The 14,598-nt window shown below is 43.8% G+C and overlaps 1 protein-coding gene across 2 annotated transcripts in view; it reads left to right on the top strand.

Moving 5' to 3' along the window:
• Positions 1 to 3,785: 3,785 nt before the first annotated feature.
• GTF2F2 (general transcription factor IIF subunit 2) overlaps positions 3,786 to 14,598 on the top strand; it is an 80,154-nt gene continuing 69,341 nt past the window's right edge. The window contains exons 1-4 of one of the 2 annotated variants that reach the window (XM_066176198.1): positions 3,786 to 3,938; positions 10,413 to 10,486; positions 10,981 to 10,999; positions 11,819 to 11,963. In XM_066176198.1, coding sequence (XP_066032295.1) covers positions 3,873 to 3,938; positions 10,413 to 10,486; positions 10,981 to 10,999; positions 11,819 to 11,963 — 304 coding nt within the window. In that variant the 5' untranslated portion in view covers positions 3,786 to 3,872. Of the gene's footprint in view, positions 3,939 to 7,926; positions 8,055 to 10,412; positions 10,487 to 10,980; positions 11,000 to 11,818; positions 11,964 to 14,598 lie in introns of those variants that run through there. The other variant, XM_066176199.1, reaches the window with a different exon arrangement.

Raw genomic sequence — 14,598 nt, 5'->3', positions numbered from 1 at the left:
CACAGCTCTAGTGTACAGAGCTGAGCTCAGGGACTGTCCAGATTTGGGCAGCACTCAGTTCCTCCAGCATGTGGAAACATCTCTGATGGTGTCCATCACTGATATCTTGTGGGACCACCAGCTCCCAGGAGCACATCTTCCCTAGTTCTTGCTGGGCTTTGAGGAAAGAACATGGATTCTCTAATGCAGAACTCCCATCAGCTTCAACAGGGCAGCATCAGGCCTTTTGCATTTTCTGCTGCACTGGTTTTCACCCAGCACTACCAGGCTGCATCAATTAGCCCATTCCTAAAACAGATGAAGAGAAGTTCTGTGTGGCTACTGATGACAATGCCGACTCTACATCTCACCTAGTTGGACAAGGGTAAAATAAAGAGGGAAAGTCTATGCAAGTGCCATCTCACTTCTCAGACACATCTGTTTCCATGCAAGCATGAAGAAAATGAGTGACTAACACACAGCTCTGCAGCTCAGCAGCTGGCCCCTGGATCCTCCTCCATGGCACTAAATGTGTCCCTGGCAAAAACAAGGTTGAGATTTTAAATGAGGAATTAATGAAAATGCACTCTTTTTCCATCTTGTTGTCCCTTTAAATTCAGTTTCCATGGAAACAGGTATGGAAAGGCTGCCTGGAGGAAGCCAGGAGAGATCTCTGCCGGGCTGCCTACCCCCCTGGGTTGCCAGCTGAGACACCCCAATTGTCAGGCTTTTACAGAGGTTTTTGCTATTGTCATTTACACTTGGAATACGAGTGATGACTCCTCATGGATTCCCTCTCTAAGGAGTCCTGAGGTGGTCAGCTATGCTCCTGTCACCTGCTGCTGGGCTCTTTGCAAGCGGAGCTCCTCTCCTTCCATCCAGTGGAGCACAGGCTCATCTGAACCCTTGTGACACTGCTTTGCTGCAAATGTCACCCCTGTTAGAGACATCCGTTCCACTGCTCCTTTCTTTTTGAAATGTGCTGGTGCATGTGATCTGAGTACACAGACTGGGCTGGGAGCAGTGGCAGAGGGACAACGTTATTGTTAATTCAGTGTAAACACTCCGGGGGGGGGGGGGGGGGTGGGCATTTGAGATCCCTCCTGGAGGACTGCATCCAGCCCTGGGGTTCCCAGCGCAAGGCAGACACAGACCCATTGGATTAGGTCCAGAGGAAAGAAAGTAAAATGGTTAAAAGGCTGGACCACCGCTCCTATGAAGGCAGGCTGAGAGATTTGAGCATGTTCAGTCTGGGGAAGCAGAAGCCCCATGGAGACCTTTTTACAGCCTTTTAGTATATTGAAGGGGCTTACAAGAAAGAAAGAAAGAGAGACACCTTTTATTGAGGGTCTGTAGTGAAAGGACAAAGCACAACGGTTTTAAAGAGGGTAGGTTTAGATTGGACATCAGAAAGAAATTATTTCTAATGAAACATTGGAACAAATTGTCCAGAAAGAAATGTTTCTAAATGTTTCTAATGAAATATTGGAATAAATTGTCCAGAGAAATTGTGGAAGCCTTATGCCTAGAAGTGTTCAAGGCCATGTGGGATGGAACCCTGAGCAACCTAATCTAGTAGAAATTGTCCCTGCCCAGGGCAGGAACTAGTTTGGAACTAGATGGTCTTTAAGGTCCCTTTCAACCCAAACTGCTTTTTGATCTTATGAGCAGGATCCAAAGCAGACTGTAAAGTAATGGTGTTTGTGCAGATCCACTCCTTTTCCAGGTGAACAAAACCAAAGGCTCTTAGACCTACAATATGTGGGGGCGACTCAGTCCCAGGAAATGGGGTTAGTCTTACAACTGTTGAGATGCATCCACCTCCATTTTTATTAGCATTTCGGGAGTCTCTAGTGTGTCTGTGTAAGGTTGTCTTAAAGAAAACTGAATTTTCAGAGGAAGTTGACTAACAATATAAGATCTATCCACCCTCCCAGCTGAGTTCTGCAGACAAACACAGTTCCAATGTAAAAACAAGAGCAATTATTAAATGTAATTAATTTTAAATGAAACTAATCCTAATCACCCTAATAGTTCAGTGTTAGCTGTTATTGCTTCACATACATATAAAAACATTATCCTCCTTGGTTACCTAGATGCTTGCCTATAATTAGAAAGCCAGACTATCATATCTGAGATGTAATACTGAGATCATTTTTTGTGAGCCAGATGAGCAATTTCTTGCATTTTGTACCAGAAAAAACCCTCGGCTTGCTGCTGGTAGAGTCTCAGATAGAATATAATCTTCACCGTTGAACAACACGACTTCAAAGAGGATGTAAACTTGTACTGAGGGGAATTCACAGAGCACTGGACATAACCAGAGGCCAAGAGAATCAACCTAAGAGACAGAATTGAACAAACTGAAGTTATTTAGTATGAGAGGAGGCAAATCAAAGCGCTACATCTCAGTAAAAGGATTAAGTAAAGAAGAGAGGAAGATAATAAAATGCTTCCTATACCATAGAATCATGGAGTGGTTTGGATTGGAAAGGACTTTGAAGATCATCTAGTTCAAACCCCCTGCAGTGGAGAGGGACACCTTCCATTAGACCAGGTTGCTCAGAGCTCTGGCCAATCTGGCCTTGAACACTGCCAGGGTTGGGGCAGCCACAACTTCTCTGAGCAACCTGTGCCAGTGTCTCCTGCATGTCCATGTCTTTCTTGTGCTCACAGTGGATAGAAGGGAAGTAATAAGGTTAAACTGCAAAGGGGGAAAACCTTCCTAGAGACAGAGACAGTAGTAAAATAAGGACTTAGGTTTTTCTAAGCCAAATGCCCCATCTCAGAGTAGGATGGGCAGGCACTTTCTCTCTCCTGACATAGGACATTTTCAGTGTCTGAGATGCCCTCCTATCTTCAGACAGACCATTTCAACACTTCCTTGTGAGTTCCCTTTCTGGGAAGCTAAGCTTAATTCTTTACTTTTTATTACTGGTAAACAATTCATCAGCTGTGTTTTCCTCACTTTCGTGGCCTTTGGGCACACCATGATGCTCTGATCCCTTTCGCAGGAGCTGCTCCTCTAGCTGCCATTTCCCTCCCACACAGAAGGGCGCCGTCATGGTAGCGCCTCCTCTCCCCAGGCTGCTCCTCCAGTTCCCCTAGATCATTTGCATGCTGCTGTCTTTCTTCAGCATGCTGGGATAACTCTTCTGGTACAAGGAGGGAATAACTTTCCGCTCTGCTTTGCACTGGTGCTGCCTCACCTTCAGTCCTGTGGGCAGTTTTGGGTGCCACAATATAAAAAAGACATTAAGCTGTTGCAGAGCGTCCTAAGGAGGGCAATGAAGATGGTGAAGGGCCTTGAGGGGAAGCCGTGTGAGGTCCAGCTGAGGCCACTTGGTCTGTTCAGCCTGGAGGAGACTGAGGGGAGACCCCATGGCAGTTACAACTTCCTCCTGACAGGACCCGAGGGAATCGCCTGAAGCTGTCACAGGAGAGGTTTAGGCTGGATATCAGGAAAAGGTTCTTCACCCGTAGGTTGGCTGGGCACTGGAACAGGCTCCCCGGGGAAGTGGTCACAGCACCAAGCCTGAAGGAGCTCAAGAAGCATCTGGACAAAGCTCTCAGGCACATGGTGTGACACTTGGGATATCCTGTGCAAGGCCAGGAGTTGGACCCGATGATCCTTACGGGTGCCTTCGAACCCAGGATATTGTGTGATACTGGGGCTTTATGCGGCCACCACCGATTCCCGCCCTACCCACGGCCCCGCCAGGGCGGGGACCCGAACCCGCGGCCCCAGCGCAGCGAGGGCCCGCCCCGCCCCGCCGTGCGGTGCGAGCGGAGGAGGTTTGTCCCTCACGGGCCGCCGTGTGCCGGGTGCGCTTCTCTGCCGCGCTCGCCGCTTGCTCGTCTCGTCCGCCGCCCGGCCCGGCCGCTGCCCCGCCATGAGCGACAAGGGCGAGCTGGACCTCACCGGCGCCAAGCAGAACACGGGCATGTGGCTGGTGAAGGTGAGGAGCCGCCGCCGCGGCCCCGGGCCCGGCCCAGCGCGGCCTGTGGCAGCCGGGCCCCTCCGTTCGTCGCCGCCCCGCCGTGCCCGGGGTGGGCGCCGTGAGGCCTGGATGGCCCGGGACAGCCACTGTGCCTGTGCCCCTTCTGGGGACAGCGCGGGGTTGGCCCGGATGCCTGCTGAGTAAAGGAGACACCGCAGGGAAAGTTGGGCTGCCGGGGAGCTATCACAGAATCAGAATGTGGAGGGGTTGGAATGAACCTTAAAGATCATTTGGTCTCACCCCCCCCCTGAGGTGGGCAGGGACATCTCCCACTAGACCAGGTGGCTCAAGGCCTTATCCCGCCTATCGCTGAACATCTCCAGGAATGGGGCATCCACAGCCTCTCTGGGTAGCCTGTGCCAATGTCTCACCACCCTCACAGTAAAACATCTCTTCCTTGTCCTTGCTAGTGGTTTGTGACGAGCAACAAACATGGCAGTATAACTTCTATTGCCCCAAAACTTTATGAATTGGAAAAAGTTCTGGGTGTGCCCAGATTCACGCCTTGATTAGAAAACTGTCCTCATCCAAGAAGGAAGGTGAATGCCAATGTTTTGTCATTACAGCTCCCTTTGGTGCTAGTGAAATACAGCTGCAGTGGAGGGGCTGTGAAAAGGCAGTGAGGGTGTCAAAACAAATATGTTTGGTGCGGGGCCACGCTCCAGCCCGGTGCCACCACTAACAGGCTGGCACTGCTCTGTTCCCTGGAGTGTTTTGCTGTCAAGACATTTTGCTGCCAAACCCAAGCATTGTTTCAGTAAAACGAACTTGAAGCTGATGGGGGACCTTGCCCCCTGCCTGCTTTGAGTCCCCTCTGGGTGTGCTCCTCTTTTTCTAGAGCTATATTTATTCTGTCTTGGGAGAAACAGTTCCTTCATCCCCTTCCTCCTTTAGGAATAGGTTCAGACCATCAGCTTGAGAGAACCTGTGGGGACAGGGTGGTACCCAAATATTAGTCCTGGGTGGTGAGGGGGGTGTAACACCATCATGCTTCAACTACCAAAACTTCTTACTGTGGCCCTTAAAAATGGTTGGGGATTTTAGACTTGCTTTGCTGTGCAGAATTTTTGGTGGGCTGGTTGCTGCCTCTTCTGTGGTGACACCTGAGTGTGTGGTGTCACAAAGCCACGATGGACACTGTGCGAATGCTCCAATGGTAGTAGCTTTTCATGGGCACTGTCAATGAATGCTGGCAGCAGAAAGCTGCAGAAGTAGATCATGACATGCTGAGGGACAGGATGGTAAAATAAATGGCAGATGAAATTAGGAGTTGAAAGATCTAACCTGGTGTGCATAGAGAAGAACTATCCTAATTTTATGTGAGCAGCAGTTGGGTTTCTGCTGGTTGTTGTCATTCAGGAGGACTGTTTTTTCCCGTACATGGGGATAACACTGTAAGAACATGTCAAATGGGCTGAGTCAACATTGGACATGATTACAAAAGACATAGAAAACAAAAAAGAAAATAATATTATTGTGCCATCATATTGCCTTTATCTGGAATGCTCTGTGTAGCCCTGGTCTCATCCCCCTGCTGTGGGAACTGTACACTGCACCTGGGAACAGGACAGGGGAGAGCACCAGCTCTGGTCTTGGCAACAAGGAATGATGGCTGTGGAGGGAACTCCTAAATAGATTGTTGCTTTTCAGGCTGGCAGGAGGATTGATTTGGAAATCTGGTAGAGATCTGAAGCAGTGAATAATGTCATGGGTAGATAAGGAAGAAGTGAACAGGGAAAGGTGAAGAGGAAAGAATCAGTTCAAACACAATTAGAGGTGTGTCAGATTATTTCATTGATGGGACTCACTGCAAGCAAAGGAGGTTTTGCACAATGTGTAGTTAAATTTTGGAACTTCTTGCAATTAGAAGTTCTGAATGTCAAAACTTCCCAGAAGCTCAAACACAGTCAAATTCAGGCAAGAAAATTGAATTGAGAGATTAAAAAGTAATAAGCTGCCAAACCCCATGTCTGCTAAAACACCCTATAAATTAGAAGAGCATGCTGTGGAGATATGTTTTCTTCATATGTTCCTCCTGAAGTAACTGCCATTGGCTGCATTTGGAGACAGGACACTGAACTTGCTTGTCCTTTAGTCTGATACAGTTTGATGTTTCCTGAAGCAAGGAATTTTCAGGCACGTTTGTCCTTACAGTTGGTGCCACTCTGTTTAATGAGAAAAGAGGACTGAAAGGAAAGCTGGAGTATTACCCTTCCAAGTAAATGTTGGTGTAGTCCTTCATGCATGTGTTCTGGACTTACATCTGTCTTCTTGTATATTAATGACAGTAAAAAATATTGAAAGGATGCTGACACTGATAGACCATAATGTGGAACATGCAGGAATTTATTGTTTGACTTCCTTCGGACTTGAACTTGGAAACAACCACATCTGTTAGTAGGACTTCCAACTCCGAGGCAAGACAGTGCATAGTACCTGTACTTTTTATCTTCACTAGCTAGGACAACAAGGCTGAATTTATCCTACCTTTGAGGGAGAGAGCATTCAGTTCTGATGGAATAAAAAACCTGGCTTATTTGATTTCCTTTTATCGTGCACTGTGCTAGCACAGGAAGTATTCCAGAGAGACTACTTAACAGGCAATAAAGAAATGTAGTGATGAGTGTTTTAGAAGCATGAACACTAAAAGGAGGTACCATAAAGAGAGTGAGTTGCTTTAGTACAAATCCAGAAAGCAGCTGGATTTTTATTTCTGTGTGTTCAGAGAAAGCTAAGGTGGAGAAATAGTAAGAATATTTTGTTATGTACTTGTGGTAAAGTGAAGCACATATAGTGTTAGTCATTAGAATGTTAATTTCTTGTTCACTGAGCGTGTTGGTCAGATTTTTTTTATTTAATCTGCTGCATTGTTCTACAGCTAGAAAGATAATCTTTATTTAATTATTATTGTATGTTCAAAGAAAAATTAAAACTGAATCTGACATCAGCCTTAGTTTCTGTTGTATGCAGTGCTGTGCAGAGATGATTGGATGGATTGCTACATAGAGAAAGAGCTGATTTAATTTTTTGCTTATAAGTGGAATTAGTTTGTTGCAGATGCTTGTGTGTTCCCTTCTAAAGGGGGTGGAAAGCTGTGCCCAAGCTGGAAGTTGAGTGGAGAGGGGCCCTTGTGTCCTGCAGTGCCTGCAGCCTGCCCTGTGTACTGCAGCCTGGGAGGTTGTATGATATGAGTAACAAGAGAACAGCAGTGGGAAGAGGACTTGAAGTGATGCTCCTCAGTACATCAGATTTGTTCAAGGGATGAAATTGTATTTTTTCTTCTTTGGAGAGAAGACTGTTCTTACCTACAAACCCTAGAAAAAAGGCCACTTGTCCTGAAAGGCTGCATTCAGTTGGGCAGTCACTCAGTCCACAGGTCACTCTTTCTGTGGGTATGTATTTTTAAAAATCCTGCTGTGGCATCTCTGAAAATTCTGCCCTGTAAAAAACAGGTTGCTCTTGTTTGCTCCGTGTTCTTTCAAGGATTGTTAAGACTTTGAAACCTGACTCTTTACCATAATTATTATGTTGAAGTTAAAAGAAAGGTGCATAATGAGACGTCTACAACATTTAAGACTTCATTTAGTCTTTCCTGGTTGTTTATGTCATTAGCATGTGGGTTTGTGAGTAGCACCTGGTTTTATCTGAAGTACCTATGGATAGCTGGAAGTAATCCTTCATAACCCTTTGTCTTTCTCTGCATAGGCCTTGACTGCAGGTGGGCCAGCAGAAGGATGATTAAATGCACTCTTTGAGACTTTCCCATGCAGCTGAAAGGAGTATGATTGATCTGCAACCTCTTAATTTGACTAAATTCCCAGTCTGAATGTATTATATAGCAAGTCAGTGATTTTAACACCATGAGAGCCCTTCAATCCTTGTCCACTCATACTGAATGTGCATCTACCTTATTAGCTGGCAGTATAAATAGAGATTAGGTGCAAGCATGTAATTATATTGCTGTTGAGTCAGCTGGAGCATGTCACAGCATTTATCTTGACTTCAGAAAGAAAACTGTATCTATCTGGCATGGAGTCTCCTGTAGAAAGTTACCACTTTGAAAACTGTAAAAATGTAAGTCAATAGATTGTGCTAGTTCATGGCTTTCTGTTGTGCTTTTGTGGTATTTTTGACCAAAGTTGTCTGAACTTTATGGGAACCTAGAACCTGCCATTTAGTTTGTCTGAGCAGTTGGGGCATCTGGATTTTGTAGTTATTCCACATGTACTTCATGGCATGCTGTGAGTCTAAAGGTAAGTGCTAACTAAGCACCAGTTCCAAGATACCTTCTGGAGTTCTTGAAGAATTGATAAATGCCAAGTTAGTGTTAATTTAATTTGAGCTTTACGAAGTTAGGAGGTTGTTCTTTGTAAGCAAGTTATTGGAATGGGCTCTTTTTCTCCCCAGCTTGGCTTAGTTGGCTCTGTCCAAGACAAAAATTAGGCTTCAAAGTGCTTCTTTGCCCCTTGAAACAGAAAATGCCCCAGGCATAGCTTAGTGCATTTCTCTTACTGGCTGTGCCTCACACCGTTTTTCCATGTGGGCACAGGTGTTTTCAGTGGCTGTGGTCTGTGTGAGCCAGGACAAACTGTGCTGTGGACTGTGTGAGCCAGGACAAACTGTGCTGTGCCAATAAAAAACATGGCTGTAAAGTTCCGGGGAGTGTGCTCTTGCTGGAGGCCTTTATTGTCCATTTTGAGCCCAGGTCACCTGATGCTGCAGTTAGCACAGTCTTTGCCACTGAAGGAATTAGTGTGTAGGTGAGGTAACAGCACTGCAGCAGCTTTTCATCCTCAATTTATGCAGGTCTTGTTCCTCTCCCTGGACTCATCACTACTTTGTGCAGCTGTTCTGGAAAATGGGTTGGGGAGCTGCTTTGGTTGTTCCACCTGCTAAACACAAAATCAGCACAGCTAAAACATAGAAGTCACCCACTCCTCCTAGCTAGATCAGTCTGCTCTTTCCAGCAGCTGCACGCAGACTTTGCCCAATGCAGCAAGGAGCTGGGAATGAGTGGTGGGAGGCAGATTTGCCTGGGGTGGTTCTGCTGTTGGAGGAGTGGCAGTAGGCTGTGGTCTGCTGCTCCATGTGTCTGAGGTTCCCAGACTCTAAGCCTTCCCTTCACAGCAGAAATTGCCTGACTTCTCATCCCTGTGATTGATTGGTTGGGGTTTTTTTTCTCAGAGAGATGATAATTTCTAATGAATATTTCATAGTATAATTTTAGCTGATAAAATATCAAGACTCCTTAGTTTAAGAATATGATGCTGATCTTTTTCTGCCTTTTAGGATTGGATAGTAGTATTTGAGGTTGAAGTTACTAAGATTTTTCTCTCATTTGAGACACTATGTTGGTGTTATTTTTGTGCTACATTGCTCTTTTCTCTTGCTAACAGAATATGTATACACACATATATAAATGTATGTATATGTGCATGTTTATGTATACAACAGCTCAAGAAGTGGGCTGGCATGAGCTTCATAAAGTTCAACAAGGCCAAGCACAAGGTCCTGCACTTGGTTTGGGGCAACCCCCAGTATCAATGCAAGGTGAGAGAGGAAAGGACTGAGAGCAGCTCTGAGGACAAGGACTTGGGGATGCTGGTAGATGAGAGGCTGGTCATGAGCTGGCAATGTGCACTTGCAGCCCAGAAAGGCAGTTCTGTCCAGGGCTGCAACAAAAGCAGCATGGGCAGTATTTCAAGGGAGGGGATTCTGCCCCTCTGCTCTGCTCTGCTCTGCTCTGCTCTGCTCTGCTCTGCTCTGCTCTGCTCTGGTGAGACTTTCCTCTAGATTGCTGTGTCCTGCTCTGGGGCTCCCAACATAAGAAGGATGCAGACTTGCTGCAGCAGGTGCAAAGGATGCCACAAAGATGATCAGAGATCTGGAGCACCTCTTGTGTGAAGACAGATCAAGAGATCTGGCTCTACTCAGCCTGGAGAGGAAAGGGCTCCAGGGAGACCTTATAGGTGCCTTCCAGTGCCTCACAGGGGCTGATGAGAAAGATGGGGACAGACTTTTTAGTAGGGCTTATAGCAGTTGGACATGGAGTAATGATTTTAAGTGAAAGGAGGGTGAATTTAGACTAGTTATAAGGAAGAAATGTTTTATGATGAGGGTGATGAGGCACTCGCCCAGGTTGCCCAGACAAGCTGTTGTTGTGGCATTCCTGGAATCATTCAGGGTCAGGTTGGATGGAGCTCTGGGCTAGAACCAATCTAGTTGCAAATGTCCTTGCTCATTGCAGGGAGTTTGGACTAGCCGTCCATTAAGGCCCCTGCCAACCAAAACCATCTATGGTTCTCTATTGTCTACTATATTTAGCTCATACTTTATTCTGAAGTGGTCAGTATAAAAACATTTAAAGTATTTACACATACACAATTTGTATAGAATTTTAAAATCTGCTTTTCATGAAATCTCTTTTCTTAGGTCCCCAAATACTTGTCACAACAATGGAGTAAAGCTTCAGGAAGAGGTGAAGTGGGAAAACTAAGGATTGTCAAGTAAGCCTTTACTCTACAGTTACTGGCTGCGTTTCTTAGAAGTTACCTGCGTAAAATAAGTGTATGCTGCACCTGTTCTAAGACATAATCCTGTTTCTTGCCAACAGTGTGCATATTCCTGTGATCCATGAACAGTATTTGCTTGTGTAGTGATTAAGAATGTAAACTGTACAAAATTATACTGGGGAGTCACTCTGCCCCATTACATGAGGTTTGATTTCCTACGTTTAAGGAAGCCTAATTGTGAAATTTGCTTTTATATACATGTTTTATTTTGCTGCCTCTGTTCTCACATGCTGACTTTTCCCGTTTATTCTTGGGCATCAGCAAAACAAAAAATTGAGCAGCTCAGGAGTGAAGACAAATAATAGAACTAGAATTTGAATTTGCTTTTTTATCAGGAAAGCTAAACTTGAGGAATTAAGTTATGGAAACATTGTTAAATATTTTTAATATTTATATGTTTATTAAATAATAAATATTTTCTTTTTCAGAAATCAAGGAAGAACGGAAGTAAGTAATTGCTAAACTTTATGTTTTGAATTCTAAAAACTGTTTAGAATGTGCTGGTTTCTAATGTCACTTTTTTTTTGCTATACCTCTAGTGAAGCATTGTACCACAGAATCAGAAAGAGAGAATTCCGTTAGTAGCTCTGCCCATAGATGCCTGTGAGGCTTGCATCAGGTCTCTCTGTTCCCTCACTTTGATTGCCTTCTCTTCAAACATTTTTGAGATGTGTTAGTACAAAAGGCTAAGGAGGATGCACAGGAAAAGCACAGGAAAGGTGTTTGGTGTGAAGCATCCCTCTCAAGTTCCTGGCTGTGGCCTGTGTCTAGGGATTCTGGTTATCCAGTCCCCACTTCCTTAGCTTCTGTACTTAGCATACAGTGTGAACATGGCAAAGGAGCTGTGTTTAAGCCTCTTCTGGGCTGTGTGCAATTCAGGAGTCCCAGGCTAGTAACACTTGTTGTGGTACTTCAGCACTTTTTCTGAGCTCACCTGGCTGTGTGAAACATTTTTCAGCACTCATACTGAGCAGTGGCTGAAGATCTGTTATGCTGTATATTTTAATAAGTAAAATCAAGTTGTTCTCTGGCTTCAGGAGGAAGTAATTTACAACTTTCTGAAAGCTGAGTAAATTTTATTAAGTACATGAACGCTTTGAATTCTGTATTTCAACAAGAGATCAGTGCGGAAGGGCTCTTATATTGCCCTTTATTTTTGGAATAGAAATGTGCTATACTGCTTGTGTTTTCTTTTTGTTTCCCCATAACTTGTGAAACAATGTCATTGAGTCTGTTTAGTAACACTGTGGCAATTGTGACTGTTAGGTGTCATTTACTTTGAATGAAGAGCTCGCAAGCATCAATGATATTGGAGGAAAGCCTGCTTCAGTCAGTGCACCCAGGGAACATCCATTTCTTCTGCAGAGTGTGGGAGGACAGACCTTAACAGTGTTCACAGAAACTTCAGTAGGTAAGTTAGAATTAAACTTGTTATGACTCCAGTATTTCTGCCTTCAATAAACTCAGTGCTGTAACAGACAGAAGACTTGGAAGTCAGATTTTGGCTGTTTTGTTGTTCTGAGTAGATAATAGTGTTGTAATTTGTTTGTGTCTGTCTCATTACTTGGTGCGATTGAGCAACTGACTTAAGTTCTCCAGGGTTGTGTACATTTCAGCTCTGCGTCTGCTGGAGAGAGCAGAGGGAACATGGAATGCAGTACAGAGAGCAGTACATTGTGTGCATTCTCCTTTAGGGTTTTGACTGAAAAAACATGCTTTTGTGTTCCCATGTATTTTTTGTTTGAACTAGTATTTGGTTTTTTCTCCTTGAATTGGTCTCTGCTCTGAATATAATTTTATAGGAATTCTGATTTTCCCTCTATCCATTTTTTTTATTTAATCAATTAAAAATTTTGCATTTCCTAGCAACTGGAAGAAGTTATTTGGATTTACTGAATAGAAGTTATTTTATTAACTGGGAGCAAAGGGTAGTTAGTTACATGAGAAATGGTTGGGATGAAGCATTGAATATGCATAGACCCTGTCAAAGTTGTTTTTGTTTGAGATTAGCAAGCATAACATGCAGTCAGTGAGTTTTCATGAAACTAATTTAAATGCAAAATGGCTAAAATCTTTTACTGTTGTGTTTAAGCTTATACAGTGAGAGTACAATCAAAAATATACTTCATTGTCCTTTTCTTGCTTGACTATTTTTTGCTTTTAAAAATGAATGTGACACAAGTATTCCAAACTCCAGTCAGATTCCTTAGAGGCACCATGTTTCTGAATCTACACTCATGTGCTTAAATGTGTGGGCATGTTTTGAGCTCCGTGTCCATTTTCAACAAATTTCAAAGTGAATTATGGCTAGTGAGAAAACAGATGTCTGAAGAGTGGACTGTGCAGATGTCCCAACTGAAAGAAAGGCTGCTACTGTATTGGATGCCGGAAAATCCCCATGGAAAAACCCACTATACTGACCATGGAAAAACACTCTACAAAAACTTACATATCTTTGCACATCAGTCAATCCACAGTAAGGCAGTAATAGGAAATTGAAATTCACTCATTTCTAGCTTCACAGACCACTATTAGTCTTCATATTATAATTAGCATATTTTTTCTGAAAAGCGTCTTGTTCCTTTTCTTTTTTTAAACTGCACCATGTAACACAAGCAATATGTCAGTTTGAACCCTGGGCCAAAGATTAAGCTGGTATGGAACGGCAGATGTCATTTAGAAGGGTGCAGTTGAGGAATTAGGCAAATGAAATATGGATTTAAAAAGTGCTTCATGCACTATTAGTCTCGGTCAATACCCTTATTGAGGACTGACTTAAATCAACCAGAGCAAAAGGTGTGAAGCAGTTGGGTTTGCTCTGTACAGGGTGGGGGTTTTTTTGGTTGTGGGTTTGTGATTTGCTCCCCCCTCCACCCTTTTTTTGAGCATATTGAATGTCCTAAGATCTATTCTCTGATTAGTCCTTTGACTTTGGGATCCTTATGTTGTAGTGACTGTCTTTTTGATGGCTTTTCTGAAATATGCTGTGGTCTTGGAAGATGCTGTAGGCAGTTTTTATATTCTGGATAATTCGGCACTTCACATTGACTCATCAGGTCATTTAGAGCAAGCAAAAAAGATCAAATTTGACAAGTAATTTAATATTTTCTGCATGATGTAATTTCTAATCTTCTGAATGGCTTTTCCGTGAGTTTTGTTTTGCTTTGTCTTAACTGAACTTGCTTCTCCTACTTGTAGTGTTGGAAGAAATCCTTTAGTTCTTTCGCTGTGAATGTCTGCATCTCTGGTGGTCCCATATTTGTTAATGGACAGTAGCAGGCTCTTCTGAGGTGCAATTTATTGTGTCCGAAATGTAATGAATTGCAGTTTCTTGCTCTTCTGCAGTGTGTATCTGAGCTAATAGGAAGCTTAGTAAAGTAGCTCCCATCCCAGATACTGGCCTGTTAAAAATCTTCACACGTGCTGCATCTTCTCTTTGGATTAGCTTGGGGATTTCTCCCATTTATTTCTTCTCTTTTCCTTTTTCTGTGTTTTGAAATAGCCCCAGTGAATAATACTGAGTACTCTGAAGGTGGTAGTTGCAGAATATCTCCCTAGTTCCTTTGCAAGGCTGTTGCACATGTGGACATTGTGTTGTCTTCATGGCAGGGCAGATCACTGAGGCCTGTGCTGGTGTCCCTGAGCAGGAGGGTAGCAAATCTGGTGGGAAGCATGGCTGCCATCATGTCTGCAGAGGGTTCCAAACCACACTTGTCTCTTGCTGTCTAGGTCTTGCTGTCTAGGCTGCTTTTGGTATTATTTCTGCATTAAATATGAACTACATTCTGTTCCATAAACATCACCATATGTACATCAACAGTTGCTATGCAACAATGCTATTTGTGCTTCCAGTCATTTCGTCTTATCTTTGTCATCAGCTATCATAGCTGTGGTTTTTTGGCGGGTGAAAAGCAGAAGATTTTGCGTATATTTTAATGTGTCTTATTGAACAAAATGAATTCTTCTTATGTGCATGTCGCTAGAAACTATCTAGGGGCAATTCGTGGGCCTGATATGTGGGGTATATTTGGTTAAAATTGTTTTCT

The sequence above is a fragment of the Chamaea fasciata genome, unplaced genomic scaffold (assembly GCF_029207755.1).
Source record: "Chamaea fasciata isolate MVZ Bird 193981 ecotype frontalis unplaced genomic scaffold, bChaFas1.0.hap1 SCAF_2, whole genome shotgun sequence".
Taxonomy (NCBI): domain Eukaryota; kingdom Metazoa; phylum Chordata; class Aves; order Passeriformes; family Sylviidae; genus Chamaea; species Chamaea fasciata.
The sequence above is the reverse complement of the archived record's forward strand: the minus strand, read 5'-3'. Positions and strand labels throughout refer to the sequence as shown.